This window comes from Telmatherina bonti (genome assembly GCF_933228915.1).
Source record: "Telmatherina bonti genome assembly, chromosome: 1".
In the NCBI taxonomy this organism is placed as follows: Eukaryota; Metazoa; Chordata; class Actinopteri; order Atheriniformes; family Telmatherinidae; genus Telmatherina; species Telmatherina bonti.
The window spans coordinates 31,465,789-31,483,884 of record NC_136619.1 but is presented as its reverse complement, the minus strand read 5'-3'; the positions used below and the strand labels follow the sequence as shown (position 1 = coordinate 31,483,884).

The 18,096-nt window shown below is 41.5% G+C and overlaps 1 protein-coding gene across 9 annotated transcripts in view; it reads left to right on the top strand.

Moving 5' to 3' along the window:
• baz2ba (bromodomain adjacent to zinc finger domain, 2Ba) overlaps positions 1-18,096 on the top strand; it is a 65,615-nt gene that overhangs the window by 35,086 nt on the left and 12,433 nt on the right. For 3 of the 9 annotated variants that reach the window (XM_079244635.1, XM_079244638.1, XM_079244634.1), the window contains exons 3-20: positions 1,101-1,277; positions 4,860-5,051; positions 5,223-5,384; positions 5,806-6,002; positions 6,125-6,337; positions 6,543-7,172; positions 8,357-9,095; positions 9,489-9,758; positions 10,413-10,473; positions 10,604-10,712; positions 11,505-11,606; positions 12,226-12,448; positions 13,252-13,344; positions 15,427-15,488; positions 15,792-15,857; positions 16,538-16,603; positions 16,856-16,900; positions 17,191-17,217. In XM_079244635.1, coding sequence (XP_079100761.1) covers positions 1,103-1,277; positions 4,860-5,051; positions 5,223-5,384; positions 5,806-6,002; positions 6,125-6,337; positions 6,543-7,172; positions 8,357-9,095; positions 9,489-9,758; positions 10,413-10,473; positions 10,604-10,712; positions 11,505-11,606; positions 12,226-12,448; positions 13,252-13,344; positions 15,427-15,488; positions 15,792-15,857; positions 16,538-16,603; positions 16,856-16,900; positions 17,191-17,217 — 3,432 coding nt within the window. In that variant the 5' untranslated portion in view covers positions 1,101-1,102. The remainder of the gene's footprint in view (positions 1-1,100; positions 1,278-4,859; positions 5,052-5,222; positions 5,385-5,805; positions 6,003-6,124; positions 6,338-6,542; positions 7,173-8,356; positions 9,096-9,488; positions 9,759-10,412; positions 10,474-10,603; positions 10,713-11,504; positions 11,607-12,225; positions 12,449-13,251; positions 13,345-15,426; positions 15,489-15,791; positions 15,858-16,537; positions 16,604-16,855; positions 16,901-17,190; positions 17,218-18,096) is intronic. The other 6 variants (XM_079244641.1, XM_079244637.1, XM_079244640.1 and 3 more) reach the window with 3 other exon arrangements.

The following is an 18,096-nucleotide window of genomic DNA, read 5'->3' as shown; positions in this document are numbered from 1 at the left end:
CTTTTGAAGGGGATTTTCAGCCCTGGATTAGTGTCAGGCAGAGGGAAATGGGAAAGAAGAAGAGAGAAAAAGAGTCAGGTTGATGTGATAGACGGGGGAGGTGATTTTGTGTATGTGTGTGTCTGTGGTGGGGGTTGAAATGTGTGTGTGTGTGTGTGTGTGTGTGTGTGTGTGTGTGTGTGTGTGTGTGTCCATATGTGTGCAAATTTATGTGTTTTGAAACTGTTGTATTTATTTGGCTCCACAAGTCAGTGTCTGTGTGGGCATTGCCGCATTGTGTTCTCAGTTGTAAGCAAAAGGGGATTAAAGTGCACAAATGTGAGGGAAATATTTGGCTGCAGAATGACCAAATGTTTCTTGTCAGGGCTTATGTTGTTGGTTGGTTGATAATGGCTGGTATGGTGACTCTTTGAGGCTGTTAATGGAACGCTAGCAAGATGGTAAATGCACATTTTCTGAAAGCTCGTCCATTTACTTCTAACTCCAAGTGAAAGGACTCGGAGATCTTTTTCTGAAGTTTATTTTGCCCTCATGGAGGTGCAAAGGGATGATTTTATTGAAATGCAAGTTTGTATGAGTTGTGCTTGTGTGTTTGTCAGTATCAAAGGGACAAAAAAATGACAAGGAGAAGAGACAAATAGGTTATTTATCTTTTTTGTGCTTGAGTCTTTCCCCAACCTTTGACACCTCAAACATCCCACTTCAGCCTCAGCAGAGTTCTGTTAAAAAGTAGGCTGTCCTGTTGAGGAACAACCCACCTCAGCACTGGTATTTTTCTTGCATCAAAATGTAAAGCCTGTTTTTCTGTTCGTTATCAGACTTCTTAAACGTGTCATCCTCCATCCTACCCCATATTCAATCAATAGAGGCTGGGAGCCAGTGAGCATGGCTAAATAGAAATATTGTTCAGGGGAAGTGAGATGTGAAAGGAAAAGTGTCAGGAGGTGTGTGTGTGTGTGTGTGTGTGTGTGTGTATACACGTGCATGTGTGTGCTTGTTGTGTAGGTGTGACAGTATACATTTGTGTGTATGTGTTTTGCGAGAGTATGGGTGGGTGTGCTTTGCTATTGTAACCCTGCTGATTGGATTGTGTTTGACAGATATGGAGTCTGGAGAGCGGCTGGCCTCCCCTGCGCCCACCCTGTCTGCTGCTCGCACCTCCTCCCCTGCGGCCTCTTCCTCCTCCTCTTCTTCTTCTTCGTCATCGCCTGCTCCCCACTCTAAGAGCAGCCTGGCCCCAAGCCCATCAGCACTGGGATCCACCCTCACCACCTCTGGTAAGTAACAGTTTTCTCCTCCGTGTCAATCTTATGTCTTTCGGAAAAAAAAAAGACATGCACAGAAGACAACACATAACACACAGTTTACATGCAACCATAAAGACAAATGTGGTCTCTTTCATGTCTCAACAGTATTAACCCCCCCCCCCTCATTTCTTTACCTTAAAAAAAAAAGTGTTTCCTCCATTATTAATTATACAGTTATTTTGTAGCCAGTGTGAATGCACCTCTCCCAGCTACAAGGATTTTTTTCTGACAGCTTGGGTGTGCAATTGAAAAGCTGCTGCATTAATGAATCCCAAACAATTAGGGGGCTCTTTTGTGTGAGAAACACACACATGCTTCGCCATGTCTCCTGACAACCTTCAGCTCTCTGGCTCCAGCTGCCTCAGAGTCAGGCTCAGCACGCCACTCTGCATGGATGTGTGTGTGTGAGTGAGTGTGTGTGTGTGTGTGTGAAAGAGACAGAGAGAGAGCTTCTGCCTGCATGATTTAACATTTGTTAGCCACTCAGTGTCTAGTCAGCCCTGTCCGGCATCCAGCTTCCTTTCTATGTTTTGGTCAAAGCCATTAGGCAAAGAGTGTGTATCTCTTTGTGCTTTTTCAGACATACCTTGAGCGAGAAAGTGAATCATTTGCTGATACTTACTTCCTTCTCATCTCCTAATGTCTTGCTGTTCTTTCATATGCCTACAACACACACAGACACACTTACACATGCACCCACATGCACACAAACCTCTATTGTACTTAGCAGGAAATACGATTTTCAGTTTTTTCCATGATTGTTTAGTTTTTTTTTCTGTTATGAGAAGGAGAAGAGAGAGTAAAATAAAGCCCCTTGTGCCTTCCTCAGCGTTGCCCCAAAGAAGAAGCCATTAGAAGCATCTTCCTCTTATGCATTATACATCCCTCTTATCCCTCTGTGCCATTACGTGTGCTCAGATTTTCAAGATAAGCGATTTTGGACTGAGCGTCAAATGAAATGCTTACAGGCAGAGTGTGAGCTCTAAACTTTTGCTGTGCTTTGTGGGAATCAGGCGTGCCAATTCTTTTTCTTTCCTTACAATTCCTTGTGCAGTGTGTAACTCAAGCATATATACGGTATTTATGCACATCTGTTCTGTAGAAGTAAGGAGAAGTAGTCATCTTTTTTCCTGTCCTTCCTCAAAGTATCATAATGTGAAAGAAAAACCTTTTCGTGCAAAACAACAATAAGCAGGTGACATCTGTAATTATATATTGCGGATATACTATCATAACAGACTCTGGAGGCATTCATTCAAGGTCCTTTGCCAATGTGTCAGTAACACTTAAGAAAATGAAATCTGAAGAACCGAAAAATGAGCACGAACTCTTTGTGTGTGTGTGTGTGTGTGTGTGTGTGTGTGTGTGTGTGTCATTGATGAGGATATCACTTGGAGAATAAAAGCTGATCGGCGCTTGTAGCACTCTCCTTCTGGGATCAACTCACGGATGCAATTAACTTAAATCTGTCTGTGGAAATTTGATTGACTGCAACAAACAACAAATTAATCCCCCTTCGGCAGCATCCAAACATGAAAAAAGCAGGCGGTGCAGTTTGTCAGAGTGGAGGAAGGATTGAAACGGAATGAAAAAGAGGGCAAGGGAGCGAGAATGAGAAAGACACAGAGTGAGGAAAAGCAAGTAGGTAATCCTAGGTATGTCTTTCCCGTGCCTCTTTCTCTCTTGAAATTTTTAGATTTAATTATTCGCCTTCTGGAAGCATCCATTAATATTGAAGAGGCATTTGCAGATGTCACTTTGTGTTGCGTAGAATGGAAGAGGGATGTGAGGGGGAGAGGTGGGCACCCTAGGCATAAGTGAACGCTGTGGCTGGCCTTTCTGGGGGTTGCATTGCTGTCGTTTATCTTTGTATCCACTAGCTGACGCTGGCAAGGCGGGCTCTACATATTCAGCATATTCTAATGACATTCAAAAGGCGGAATTTGCTGTCTTGTGGCAGAGAGGGACCTTGAAGTCAACACAAAAGGGCTGCGCTCTCATATGTCACCCTGCCAGTATGCTGGCAAGGCCACATAACCACAAACGGTTTGATTCACACGTAAAAATCTTTTTGAGATGCATCTGTTCATTTTTGGTCTTTGTATAGAACACATGTAACCGGCCTTATTATTAGATCCTTGACTGCATTAGCTCAGAAAACACTATGCCTCAGTGTCAGTTTGCTTTACATTTTTTGTGCTGCGTGCATGCGTATAGTAGTTTGACATTTTCATCTGCACTGTGCACAACACTTTCCTTTTCTACTGTCATCACTTTTTTTTTTTTGCATGTGTATTACCTGGCTTATGCAGGGGCATCAAGCAGGCTTGCTTTCCTTTTCTGAAAAAGAAATTGAATTTGCATGAAATATGCTCACACCAAATTGCATCTGACTCTGGGAGGAGGTAATACGTGGCAGTCGCCCCTGCCAGAAATGATTGTGCTCAGGAAAACGCTAGAAGATGATGATGTTGATGAAGTATTCTTCTGTGTTGAAATTGAATGCCAAAGGATGGCGGGAGGTTAGCTTTTTATACATCATATAAAGGGGTTCTTTTTCTCACCATGAATATCCAGTCTTGTTAATAAGCAGCACACTCTGACACTTTTTTTTAAAGCAGGAGATTTATCAATACACAAATACAGGAGGTTTGTGCTGGAATTTGATCATGAGGAGCGTTTGATTATGATGACAGAATGCTTTATAATGTAAATGTGGATGCTTAAACTTTAGCTTTAACAAACAATATTCTCTTGTGCTCAGAACAGCATTACTGCTCTTTAGTGTGCACTGAGTGAAAACTAAATGAAATACAGTTGTTTTGTGTGTAATTCTTCAATTGTCATGTGAAAAAAGGGACATCTTCAAATGACATTTAAGTCTGGGTTTTGCACCTTGTCGATTTTTAAATTATGAGCTCTAAAAACCCTTACGAACGATGTTCTCAGTCCGTGCAGCTGTAGATACTAAATGAATCGTTTGGGTTATTAATTGTGATGTGGTGCAGCAAACAACAGAAAGATATAAATAACAAATTTAAACTTCATGAGGAAAAAAAATCAACATTTCTATTAACAGTAAAATTTTGCAACAAGAGTTTTCAAATACCAAAGTTTTCAGGAAAATTTACCTTCGTCATGCAAGTTTTTTAGGCCCTGTTATGGATTGGCAACCTGTTCAGGGTATACTCTGCCTCTGGCCTGCTATTTGCTTGGCTAGGCTCCAGCTTCCCCATGACCCTTAAAGAGACTCAGCGCTTAAGAAAATGAATGAATGATTGAATTAATGGAATTTATTATTTTTCATTTCTTTTTAGCTTATGGCACAGAAGTTTGTACTTATCATCTTAAAATGAAACTTAGGCTACAAAAAAGGTAATTTAATGCAAAGAAAAATGAGTGATTTCAACAATAAACTGAATACTATTTAAAAAAAAAAAAGATGGTGTTTAAGTTTGATGAACATCCTGATTCCTCTTCCAAAACCTTATTTATAAGATGATTCTATGTTGTATGATTGGTAAATTGGTAAATCCTTTGTATCTATTAAAGGCCGTCTATTTGGAGCAGCAGGAGATCAGCCCTTCATTGGCTCCACATTGTCAAGTGCCTTCCCTCTGGTTAACCACCCAGCCTTCGGAGCCCTCTATACTGCCGGAGCGGGCAGGCCTGAGTTTGGAGGCCTGGGATCCCTTGGGATGTCAGCTGCTCTGGCTGCCCACCCCCAGCTAGGAGCCCTGTCTGGTAAGAGAGGGACATTTTAGTCAGCATCTGACAAAAGGGAATTTTCCTTTAATTCACTCTCCTCTCCTCTCCTCTCCTCTCCTCTCCTCTCCTCTCCTCTCCTCTCCTCTCCTCTCCTCTCCTCTCCTCTCCTCTCCTCTCCTCTCCTCTCCTCTCCTCTCCTCTCCTCAGAATGGTGGCGAGCTGCCGAAGCCCACGGACGGGGAGCTGCTGCCTTTCTCCCCTCCTTCATAGGCTTCCCTCCATTCTTCGCCCCTCACATTCAGCCCAATCACAACGCTAGTCCTATTCAGATCAGGACATCAGGCAAGAATAGCCATGCCCCACCTAAAGGTACAGCACTATGCTTCAGACCCGTTCACCCATCCCACTCTTCTTCCTCGACCTAAATCCCCTTTGCCCTGTGATGGGATTTTCCTCTTTTTAAGACAGATTTACTGATTTCCAGCTCTCACTTAGTCATTCGTTTAACTTCTTTTTCCCAGTCTTTCCCTCCGATTCCATCTTGTAATCTGTGTTTCTTATGTTCTTCTAATTTCACAGTATCTTTTAATTTATCTATTATTATGTAAACCCCTTATGTTGAGCTTATGCCTCACACAGCCAGCATGTTTGATGAGATACATGTATAAATCAATATTGTTACTTGCCTCATTCCATTCCTCAGTTAGTTCCAGGTTTTTCATTATTGCTCGTGCAAATTTCTCAGACTCGATCAAGCTGATTAGTGATACAGCAGGTTTTGTGTTTCCAGGATTGAATGGTGCAGTGAATGGTAGCGGGGTCTGCCCTCCCACCACACAATCAGGGAGCTTTTCTGCGAGTCCGACTCCTGTCCAGGCCTCAACAAAGCCAGCCAAAAATCCAGACCCCTCTAATAGCCACTGTAGCAGCCCACAGAACAATCCAGCAGAGCTGGCGGAGCAGAGGATTCAGAAACCTAAAGAGAAGGTCAGTGCACAGATAGATTTTTTTTTTTTCCTCCTCTGTTAGAGGTGAACATGTTTATATTTATACACAACATTTGCATTATGTAATGAAGCTGTTTGTTGCTGTTGCTTATTGCCATGCAGAAGCCACGGAAGAAGCCAGCAGACACCTCTTTGGCGAGCAATAGCGAGTCGGGCTCGTCCTCAGACAGCTCAAGTGACGGCTCTCTCAGCAGCGACCTGGAAGACCTAGCGGAGGATGACGAGGATGATGATGATTATGACGAGGACGATGAAGAAGAGGACAAACAGAGTGAATTATCAGACTCTGAGAAGCGGACAAAGAAAAAAGGAAAGGTAAAGAAAAACAGACAATCACGGGTAAAAGCTGTTCCTTCATGAAAATGACACAACATAAAACATGCTTGCAGCCGCTCACTTGGCTGCACTCGGTGTGCACTCGCTTCATTCACTGAGCCCAAAATGTGAATTCATGAACATGAATAATCATATTTATGAACTTTTCTTTGTTCTAATAGTTTAAATTTAACTTTAACCTCAGGTTTTGATATCCAGCACTGGAATTGCAAAGACTGACAGGCCACTCTGCAGGGAGGCCCTGGACAAGAAAGAAACCCATGCTGCTCAGAAAGTGCCCTCCAACCCCCCAACCCTTGTGCCCCAACCCCGCTCTGTTTCCCCTTCTGCCTTGTCCCAAACCTCAGCACTGGGGCTGCATGGCTCCAAGTCCCGGACCGAGGGACAACAGCAACACTTCAGTGTGATTCAGTCCACTGGCCTGGCTGCCAACCCAAAACCTCTGGCACTCCTCACTCAGCCCCGGAGGGAGTCTTCACCGTCTTCCTCCCCCATAGCTCTCACCACTTCCCCAAAGGCACTCTCCAGCACTGCCTCTCCCAAACCTCCCAAACTACTGCCCTCCTCCTCCCCTCAGCACCTGCCCCTCTCTCTCTGCTCTTCCCCAAAGCCCCTCTCTGTCCCTTCCCCTCCCCGTTCAACTCTCCCGGCGTCTACCTCCCCAAAACTGTTCAGTTTGACCTCATCATTAACCAGCTCCCAGAAGTCCCTGCTGAAGCCACCAAAGCACGCTGTTCCAGGCACCGCCAAATCCAACAAAAGGAAACTGCTGGAAGCTTCACTTGCGCAGATCAGTGAGTTCAGGCTCAAACAGGTAAGCCAGCCTGATAATAGCAGCTGAATAATGTTTTTTTTTTCACCATATTCACACAAATTACACAGCACTTACTACTACAGTATCAGTATAAAGAAAATTATAGCTGTGCTAAACATGTGGTTTGAAACCGTAAATGGTCATTCACATGCACAAATTATGTTTTATATTTACATTTTAATTTGCTGAGCACTGCAAGATTTTATGCACGTTTTTCTCCTCTCACATTTTGCTTCTATGAATTAAATTGTCAATCACAGCTTTTCAGCAGGCAGTTTAACTTCAAAGCTGCTGCAGGCCGAATATGTTTTGTTAAGTTTAAGCTTTTTTTCATACTTTGCTCATTAAGTCTCGTAACCTGTTCAGTGTTATTCTTTCTATATGTTTAGTTATTAATACATTTGAACTGGTTTACATTGGTAATTACATGTTTAGAAGCCATTGTTAAAAGAGTTTATTACCAAATACTGTTGTATTATTTATGTTTTTGCTTAACTGGAACAACATTTTGTTCAAACATATATTGACCAGACAAATTAAAATAATGCAATAATTAATACGATAAACTTATTGATTATTTGGTTATTTGGAAATCATTTCCCCCTTTTTTTTTGTTTCGCCATTACAGAGAAGTTTTACAACAAGCTAAATTCCCCCTGTGGTTTCAGCGCTGTTACTGTATTTCATGGTCTGTGAAATTGATTTGTTTCACTTCATATCACATCCAGTTGAAAGTGCAGCATTAAAGTCTAACCTGCCTTTGCTTAAACACAGATTGAAACAAACTTGTTATCAGTGCAAAAAAGGCAAACATGCCCAGCCGAATGATGATAACGACAGTGGGGCTTTTCAAATGCACAGACAAGTAATTACAATTTTAGAAAGATACACAGTGTGTCTTTTTCTTCTGAACTTGGCTGAGAACAATGCCTTTGGTTATTGCATTTATGTTCTTTTTGTTTCCCCCAAAGAGGCTTAGACACAGTTAACTATAACAGTGTTCAGCATTGTAGTTTTGTCACCTGCTCAAACAATCAAAAGTGATGCAAGCTGACAGCTAGAGCAACTCCATTCTGTCCCATTTATTTTCTAATTTTTTTCTCTAACCTTTCTTTGTTCCTCCCATTCTGCGTTCCCTCCTTGTCTCCCTGCTTTTCCCTGTCCCCCCACCTCACCCCTCCCAGACTCTCATGTCCCAAGGGCAGACCTTCCCAGCTGAGCAAAAGAAGCAGCAGCAGGGGCCCAACAAATCTCCTAAGAGGACATTGCCGTCTTCACTGCCATTGCCACCTCTTCCGCCTCCACCCCAGAACAATCACTCCAACCTTTTTCTTTCGAGTGCCCTGCTGGGCCTCTCTGAACCCCACCATCCAAATGGAGTCATCCAAAGCACCACTCAGGACGCACCTTTGGCCCTCATCACCAAACCTCGCAAAGACTCTGCCTCTCAAGGCAAGCCTCCCCAGCGTGACCCAGATGTTGGGTCAATGCCTGTCAATCTGAGCACAGGGGCAAGCAGGGGCCAAGCAACAACCCAGGCTGGTCCTTCGCCACAGCCCTCCACTACCTCACCCCATGTCACAGGCCATGGATCCAGAAAGAACAAGACCCCCAAGGGTAAGGGACACACACCAGGACTGGGACAAGGAGACCCTTTAGCTGCCTGGAAGGGCTTCTCTCAGAACCATCTGGTACAGTCTCTAGTCGATTTATTCAGAAGTGGAGAGTCCGGCATTGGGATTCCTGGAGTTAGTATCCCTGGGGTTGGAATTCCTGGTGTAGGAATCCCTGGGACATGCAACCCCACAGCTGGTCTCCCAGCTAATAAGGAATCTGATGACTCAGGAGATGATGACGATGATGAAGATGATGACCTTGAAGAGGAAGAGGAGGATGAAGAGGACTCAGATGATAGTCTGTCAGGTTGGAAAAATCTATCCGCAGTAGCAAATTAAACTTTTATCGTTTAAAATTGAGCTCCGGCTGGGAGTTATGTTTTTACAGATTACTCTACTGATTATTTTATGGATTATTGGATTAATTCATCATTGATTTAGGGAGTTAATCCTCAATTTGGGGAATTAGACATATCACAGTGTTTGTTTTTAACCAAACAAAAAAACACCAGATTCTCACAGATGCAAGAATAGAATCGAGCAATTGTTTTCATTTGTGCCTGTTGTTTTAAATAATTAAATGAATTATTTAAACAATTTCAGTCATGAAAACCTATTAATTCAATCCCATCCTTTTGGAGTCAATGCCTCCATAAATCTGAACTTCTTTTCCCTTTCGTGTTGTCGTGACCCATTTCAGAGTCAGACAGTAACTCGGACAGTGACTTATCTGGGAAAAAAGTGAAGGAGTCAAAGCTGCTGCCGTCTGGATCATCTAAGAAGGAGATGATTCCCCGCAGGATTACCAAAGGTCCAGAACTACTGAACACCTCAACCAATCACACCGCCACCAGCTGCTCCCCTCTAAACCTACAGGTCATCAAGAGTCCCACTATTGCCACCAGCTCCAGTGCCTTGGCCTATCACAGCTCCCCAGGCTCTTCCTCCTACAGCCTGGCTTCTCCATTAGGTAATGTGGTTGCCCTGAGTATGAGACTAAGGTAGCTGTACTAGGATCCTGTACTGGATCAAGTCCTCCATAGTAGCAGGAACAGCTTTACTGTATACTGTAGAATGGAAGTAATCTGCCCACAGGAAGTACATTCCCATCATCTTCAGGTAATTATAAAGAGGACTTGTTTCTTATGGAGACAGGAAGAAGGGAGTTGGTTGTCATGGTTCAACCGCGGCTCAGAGATCCTGCAGGGGCATGCCCAAGAGCCCTGACAGCTTGTTTGGCACAGCAGCAACATTCATTTCCGCCACTTTCAATGAGAGATTACCCAGATCAGAAAAAATAGGACATAGATGTAGCTTGCCAGGAAGCAAGACATTTACAGTTTTTCTCCGGCTGTAAGTGCTTTTTATTCTCTAATGCTTGTTCTCTTCTGCGCTCATGCGTATCGGGCTTAGTGTATCGTTTTAAAGCTTTAAGGAAGCAGTCCAGTGAATTATGTATTTATTTAACTTCAGTGGTCATAATGCTGCTAAGAGCAGTTTTGGAAGACCACCCTATGCTGTACATGTCCCTTGCAATTGTTCAGATCAAAACCTTTGTCTGATATGTTTTTTTTTTTATGTGACCTCCTACTTACTAATTGATAGTTGAACTGTTTCTTCATAGGTTTAGGGAAGAGGAAGAGGGTAATGGATGAGAAGGAGCTAATGGCACCTCTGGAATTGGGGTACGTACAAAAAGTTAAGACAAAAGCATGTTGTGTTCCAACTTGTGTTGCTTTCAAAGAGTGTGACATACATTACAGGATATTTGTTTCTTTTGTTTTTGGGATCATTGGTTATTTTTCTCATTGTTAGGTGGAGGAGGGAAACAAGAATCAAGTCAGTGGCTGGACGCCCGCAGGGCGAGGTGGCCTACTATGCCCCATGTGGCAAGAAACTGAGGCAGTATCCTGACGTGATGAAGGTACCTTGGTGTAATAGAACAGCACTTAAGTCTCATCAAAAATACAGAAGCAAATATTTGTGAGAAAAATCATGAGCAGTTTAATTAGTAATAAGAATTATGGTGGAAATCATTGTGGGCAACGTGTAAGATTTATGGAAATTTCTCTGAAAAGTGCAAAACTGCTCATCTGTAGCGCTCTCACAAATGTTTGTGTATCTGTATTTGTTGTGTACTGTGTTCGCTTCTGCTTCAGCTGCACTCCCACCCCACCCCATCCCGCTTTCTATGACCCTAATAGTGAGAGATGATATTCTTAGATTTAGTTCTTGTGCCACTTTTTTCACCTTTCCCCTGCCTCCAGAGTGATTAATGATTAGTTTTGGGATGCACAACTTTGGCTTCTTTTGTTCAGTATAGTGTTATCACTGATCTCCTGCTAATTAAAAGCTCAACCAGACCAATTGTCCAAACTACCTGTGAGTGTAGTAGTGCACAAAAAAGTATGCAGTAACATTCACTCTGCTATTCAGTCAGCAGGCAGTAAAAGACCAGTAATGCCACAGATAAATAAGACGGGGCCTGAATTGTGCATCCCAAGGTCAGATCCGTTTTTCTCTCCTGAGAGCTTTTGCTCTTTTTCTTTTTCTTTTTTTGTCCCCCTGATTTTATAATGATTAGTGGCACTGCACAAATGTTCTGAAACGGTAGACTCCCTTCAGTGTAGTGCCTCCCAGTTGCTTTTCAATGTCGCTAATTTCGCAAATTATTTTTCTGCCTCAACCAACGCCATTATTATTTTCTCTTCTGTAGTATCTATCCAGAAATGGAATAAGTGGCATCACGCGTGATAATTTTAGCTTCAGTGCAAAGATAAGGGTTGGTGACTTCTATGAAGCCAGAGAAGGACCCCAGGTGACTGCCTTTCAACTCTCTCTTTCTGTGTCTCTCTCTCTCTCTCTCTCTCTATCCCTGATCCCTGTTCATCTTTTCATCTAGCGGCAGGCAAAGCTTCATGCAGCAGTCACTGTCAGGGCATGGACAGGAATCAACCAAAATCCTCAGTAGTCCTAGTTCATAGACCTCTCACTGTGCATGGAGAAATGTAATAATCAGTTGACATTACTTCCACAGGTGACCGGTGAAATATGCCTTGTAACCTGTCTGTGATACAAAGAGATAAGCTATAAAATTGACATATGTTTTATTTGAAGAAGAAGTAAAGAATATTCAAAAATAGATAAATATAGTACAGCTGAGGGGAAAAGAAATAGAAGATATGAGTTATTGTAGACAAGTAATCTGTTTAAATATGCTGTATACCCAATGTTATCCTGCCTATTTAGAAGAAATATGATGTATCGTCAGAAAAAAAGATGATCTGTTAATTTGCACCCAGATCAATGTCAAGCAAGTAAATAATTCTGTTCTTTACTTAAATGAGATCATACAGTACATGCCAACAAGTCCTTCAACATTATTTCTCTTCTCAACCTTCCCCTTCTCTCCATCGCCACTTTTCTTCTTTCACCAGGGTTTACAGTGGAGCCTTTTGAAGGAAGAGGAGGTCATTCCTCGCATTTTGGCGATGGAAGGGCGTAGGGGTCGTCCTCCAAACTCAGAGCGGCAGCTAGCAGGGGACGGTGCCAAAGGTACCCGACGGAGGAAGGGACGACCCCCCAATGTGGGTGATCCACTTCCGACTGAGGGCCCCAGTCCCAGTGAAGTCAAACTCCTGCGCAAACTAGAAGCTCAAGGTTAGTAAAGGAAATGAGCCCTGAAATGTGTATTTCACAATTGTGTGTCCGAATAATAAAGCCGTCATTATTCAGACAGCAGCAGTTCAGGAAAAGGATACGGCTTTGTCTGTTTTATTTAGAATATGAAACAGTTTTTCTTTTTATAACTTGTTTATTTATCAGATCCACTACATGTGTGCTGAGGCCAATCCTTGTCAAGTTAATTACCTTTTTAAGATGTTTATGGTCCTTTGCATGAGCTTGATTTAAAAAAAAAAAATTAAATAACATGTTATAGTCACGAGCAAAAAGCTTGTCCAGTTGAAAACACATTCACATGTGTAGTAAAAATATGAGACAAATTTATCTTTTGATTTAATAAACTTTAAGCATACTATATAAAGCAGTGGTTCCCAACTTGGGGTCCGGAAAGGGGGTTTCCAAAGAGCACAGGGGGTACCTGAGGCTTTTAACATACAGAGCCATTGTAATTAACGTCCACATTGTCCCAATTTTAATAAAAAATAAAATAAAGGCTGTATTTTGTTCATTTAAATTTGGCTCAGCCAGAATATACTATTTCTGGTGAAAATCACACTTCTGAAAGCATAAAACCAAGCATTGTTTCAGCACAGGGTGGGGCAGGGGGTCCATGGCTTCTTAGTATGTGCATGAAAGGGGTCCTCAAAGAAAATACACTTGGAACCACTGGTATAAATCATCTAGAATGATCAGACATGTTAGGCCAGATTAAAGCAGACTTCAGGTTTTCTTTCTGCAGTTTGATGCACTTACAATGCCGCTCCTTATGCTCTGTGTAGAAATAGCTCGACAAGCCGCCCAGATGAAACTGATGAGAAAACTGGAAAAGCAGGCACTGGCGCGTGCAGCCAAAGAAGCTCGCAAACAGCAAGGTAAGAGAGCACAAGGCTGTAAACATGTTGGGGCAGGGGTATTCAGTTGGTCAGTCTGTCACTTCAAACTGCTTTGATCTAAATGGGCATAGTATGAAGACCGGCAGGACCTTTTAGGATGTTGTGCTGCTCTTACAACCTTTGTTTGTATGTAGGTTCATATCTGATTGCATTCCTTTAAAGCACAAGCTTTAATCTTCTTTTTGCTCTAATCTTTTTGCAGCCATGCTGCTGGTTTCAAATGTCATGCTTATATATTTTTTATATTCATATAGATGATGATAAGGCTTAAAGTCTCAAGACTTTTAGCTTATCCCTCACTTAAATTCAGAACAAGGAATAGAACGCTGCTGGTTTTGAAATGCATACTGCAGTAAACATTTGCACATTTATTCTTTTGCAATGTCTATATTAATGCACCTCTTTTCTTTAATTTAATTATTTTTCTTGCTGAAAGAATTCCTTAATGTTAAAGGGCCCAGATTTATTTACAGTATTGGTGACATAAAAACTGTTTCCCTTATATTCCCTTAAAAGATTAAAAAATTTGACTCAAAAAACAAAGACATACTCCGTTTTTCAAGCTGTCCTGTCCAGAATGCTAAATGTTGATGATGTCCTTCAGCCACAGGACAGACATAGTCATAGCAACAATATTTTTTGCAGCTTGTGTTGTTGTTGTTATTGTTGTTTTCTTCCAGTCAGTTAAAATTGTTTTCACGTGATAACCAATCAAATTGTTATTGCTGATTACTGCACATGATGTCCCAAAGTCAACGATTGATATATCATTGACTTATGGATCAATATTAGTCCCAGTGCCATTTTTAAACAAATCACATTTATTCTCCAACTCTGCACTGTAATGCCTGTTTATATACACACTGCTCTCTGTTATATGGCTTCAGCCTCTCTGGTTACAGCCTGCTTTTGATCACCTGCAGAGCTCCCTGTGTAATTTAAAACTTGCACAGAAGCCAGGTCCACTGATGATCCCAAGCCTATCTGTGGTTAAATGGATTCTAATTAATTCAACATAACAGCTACGATACTCACCATAATAAGTCTATATGAAAAGGATGGGTGGTCATCACTGACATCTACTGTACACAGATGGTTTTAAATGCCTTTGTGTCCATTTAAAAGCCCAGATTCAGATACTGGTTTATATTAGTTTTTAGTCAAGTTTGGTGTTGAAAACTAAGAATCTACATGAGTCCAACAGAGCATCATATATATTTTTTAAAAATCACAAATGTGATTAGAAAATACACGATAACCAGATCATAGTAAAAAGGAAAAAGCAGCTAGCAAACTAATGAGAACAAATGTATAAGATGTCATACTTCACAACGGTTGCCTCTTATGGAACTGAAAGCAGGAGATGTTATTTAGTTTTAAATGACCAGAGATGGAAAAGGATTTCAAGTAGCCCAAAAGTCTTTCCCAGATGTTTTGTGTTTGGTTTAGAGGCTAAAAATGGGAAACTGCTAGAAGTATGAGACAGATGCCTAAGGTGACCCAGCAGTGGAAAGAGTAGTTAAAATATCAGCAATGTAGTGCAGACCTAAAGAATGAAGGGTTTTGAAGATAAATGATAATATTTTGAAGCTAATGACAGTGAAACAGGACAAGTTAAATGTTAAATGAGGTTCAACCCAGTCACTCGGAGTTACATTTGTTCAGCTGAGAGGTAAATCATAGCTAATTGTTTCCAGGCCATAATATGATATTTGATGTAGTTGTAAAAGTGCAACACTGATTGCTTTTTTGTTAGAATTTAAAGATATGTTAAGTCAAACAACAAAATATTTGACTAAATCAGTTTTGTGGGGGAATTCAAATCCATCAAAATGAAGTTTGTTTATCAATTTTATGTGCATTGCAATCGTGTTTCTGTCATGTCGATGGATTTCCTCTGTGAATAACGTAGCCACTCATAGAAATTATTCTGAACTTAGCGAGGCGTCCTGAATAAGCAGAGCTTAACAGCTGTAGTTCTCTCAGATGTGAATGTAGTAGGTACACCAGCTTTGTAGGCCATTTTTCTGGACACTGATATAACACTGACTCATCTTGCAGCAATCATGGCAGCAGAGGAGAGGAGGAAGCAGAAGGAGCAGATAAAGATTCTCAAGCAGCAGGTGGGTCTTCTTTACGGGGTTGCTAACAATATTTTCCTTCCTTTTTCCTTATCTAAGTGTCCTGACACACAAACCCCCTGTGCGCACTGCATGAAATGCTGAATGCTTATTTTGTGATCCTCTTAAGCTTACTTTTCAATTACCATTATTACTTGTACTTTTAAACTTTGCAGTATCTGTGCTCCCACTCCTGCTGGAATAGAGTGGTAGGAAGCGATTTTTATCAGGGCATCTTTTCACTGTGTAAAATATTAAGAGATTATGTTTTGTTTGTTTTGTGTTTTTTTTTTTTTTTTTTCATAGGAAAAGATCAAGCGCATTCAGCAGATTCGGATGGAGAAAGAACTGAGAGCGCAGCAAATTTTGGAGGTAGAGCCTGATCCAACAGCACCTCTGATTAAGCAGAACATTCCTGGATAGCTACAGCCCCTCAGTCTATAGTGTTTTAATCTTCCTAAAGCTCATTACTGAACGGCAGCATGCATTGGAGGGAGTTGCGTCTTCTTAGGCATAATTCCACATGGAACTAATGCTAAATTGGTCTTGGTTGACGGCTGTTGAATATTAAAATGGCTGTTGCTGCCTCTTCAGACCTTATTTAAATTGGACAGAAAAGTCTCCTTTTTTTTTCCATCAGACAACAGTAACAGTTTAGCATAAGTGGGTTGTGCGGGGGGAGGAGGGGTGTTGTTTTCCACACGCAAAACACACATCCCAAGATGCATTCACACACATACATGTGCAGACACACAATTATACTGCAGGAGCTTCAAAGTATTTTAACAGGAGTAAATCAATTTTGAGTTGACACGGTTGGCAAGCCACTCTTAACGGGAGCCTTCAAAATTTTTCACAATTACGTGTTAAAGAGATACATTATTCATTTTTCTCTGTTTTACAAATTTGACTGGCATTCAGGAGCATGAAATCTTCTCTCAAACCAGAAAACGGCAAACAATCACCTTAAGTGCAACAAAGCCTTCAACCATAACTGACTGATATGTGTCTGTCTCTGTGATTCCTGACCGTCATCTTATTCATTTTCTTAGGCTAAAAGGAAAAAGAAGGAAGAGGCTGCTAATGCCAAAATACTGGAAGCTGAAAAGCGTTTAAAGGTATTTATGTGTTTAAAGAAAAGGATACATCTTACATTTCTTATATTACACTATTTTTGATTTAAAGAAAAAAAAAAATAGCGCATTTATTAAAGCATTGTATTGAGAAGCATTTTTATGTCTGAAACAAAAATTGGAACCGGTCCTCAAAGAAGGCCTAAATTCCATCAGGCAGTAGTGATTTTCATGACATTGCTACTATAGCAGCATATTGATTTTTCCCCCCCCCATCCTTTCATTCTTGCTTTCAAGGAGAAAGAGTTGAGAAGACAGCAGGCAGAGATTCTTAAACACCAGGTAGGTATTCAATACAACTTGCCCAGACTCTCAAATGTAACAGTTTATACTCTTGTTAAAGAATTTACAGGTGTGTGTGTGTGTGTGTGTGTGTGTGTGTTTGTGTGTATGTGCGTGAGCACAATGTAAATATAAATGCAGGCATGTGTGATTATATACAGTATGAATGTGGTTAATTACCAAACATCTGTTTAATGACATGCTGCAGTATTTCTCTTTATTAAACCCCATGCTTATTGGTTTTGGATATTACTTCTGTTCCATAATATTTTGCCAACTCTCTCTGCCAGGAGTTGGAGAGGCATAGACTAGATATGGTATGGGTATGTTTATTTTTGTACATCTAACACCTGCATCGTGTAACTGGTTGTGTTATGGTTGTCATAGCAATGCATTAAGTGTAGCACTGGCTGCTGTCATACTACATTCTTCTGCATGGCTTTCCAGCAAAACCAACAAAAGAGAAAAAGAGTCAGTATGCTGCCTCCATCTGCTTGTCCTGAGGGACAACTGACCCTGTCACGGTGGCCAGGCAGCTTCTGTCCCCCTCCCCCCATCCTCCCCTTCTACTCAGAATGCATTGCAAAGACTGCTAGCCAATCCACACTCACTGTCTGAAAGAGCGCTCGAGGAGTTTCCATCCATCACATACATTGTCTAACTGTTGTATCGGAGTAGCCTGTGTTACCCATGAGTGCTTGACGATTTCGGCCCAGACATCGAGCTTGTGTCTGTTCGTCCATGCATCTGTTCTGCAGTCCACAGAGTGCTGGACTTTAACCTGCCCCATCCCAGCCTCTCTTGTCATTCACTGTTCCTGCACTCTGCACAAAGAATGAAAACAGCTGCTGAGAGTCATTTTGTCTTCATGGTGGAGCCACTTCCAGCCAGATTTCCCAACAGTTTGAGTTCAATCTTTGCTTCAACAAGACTCTATTTTGGTGAAAACACAAGTATAATCAATCCCGCCATGGGGACAAATATGGTTCTGTGTAGCTTTTTATTTTGGCCTGGCTCTCCTGCTTGTAGCCCTTTTCACTCATACACAGTCGCAGCTGAATCTAAAGGTCTGCCTATCTTTTCCTCCCTGGACTGCACACAACAGGCCTCGTATATGTTCACTCTTCATACAAAGTGTAATAAAGCGGTAAAAGTCAGTTGCGTGAAGTAATTCTGATATTTTTATTGCAATAAAA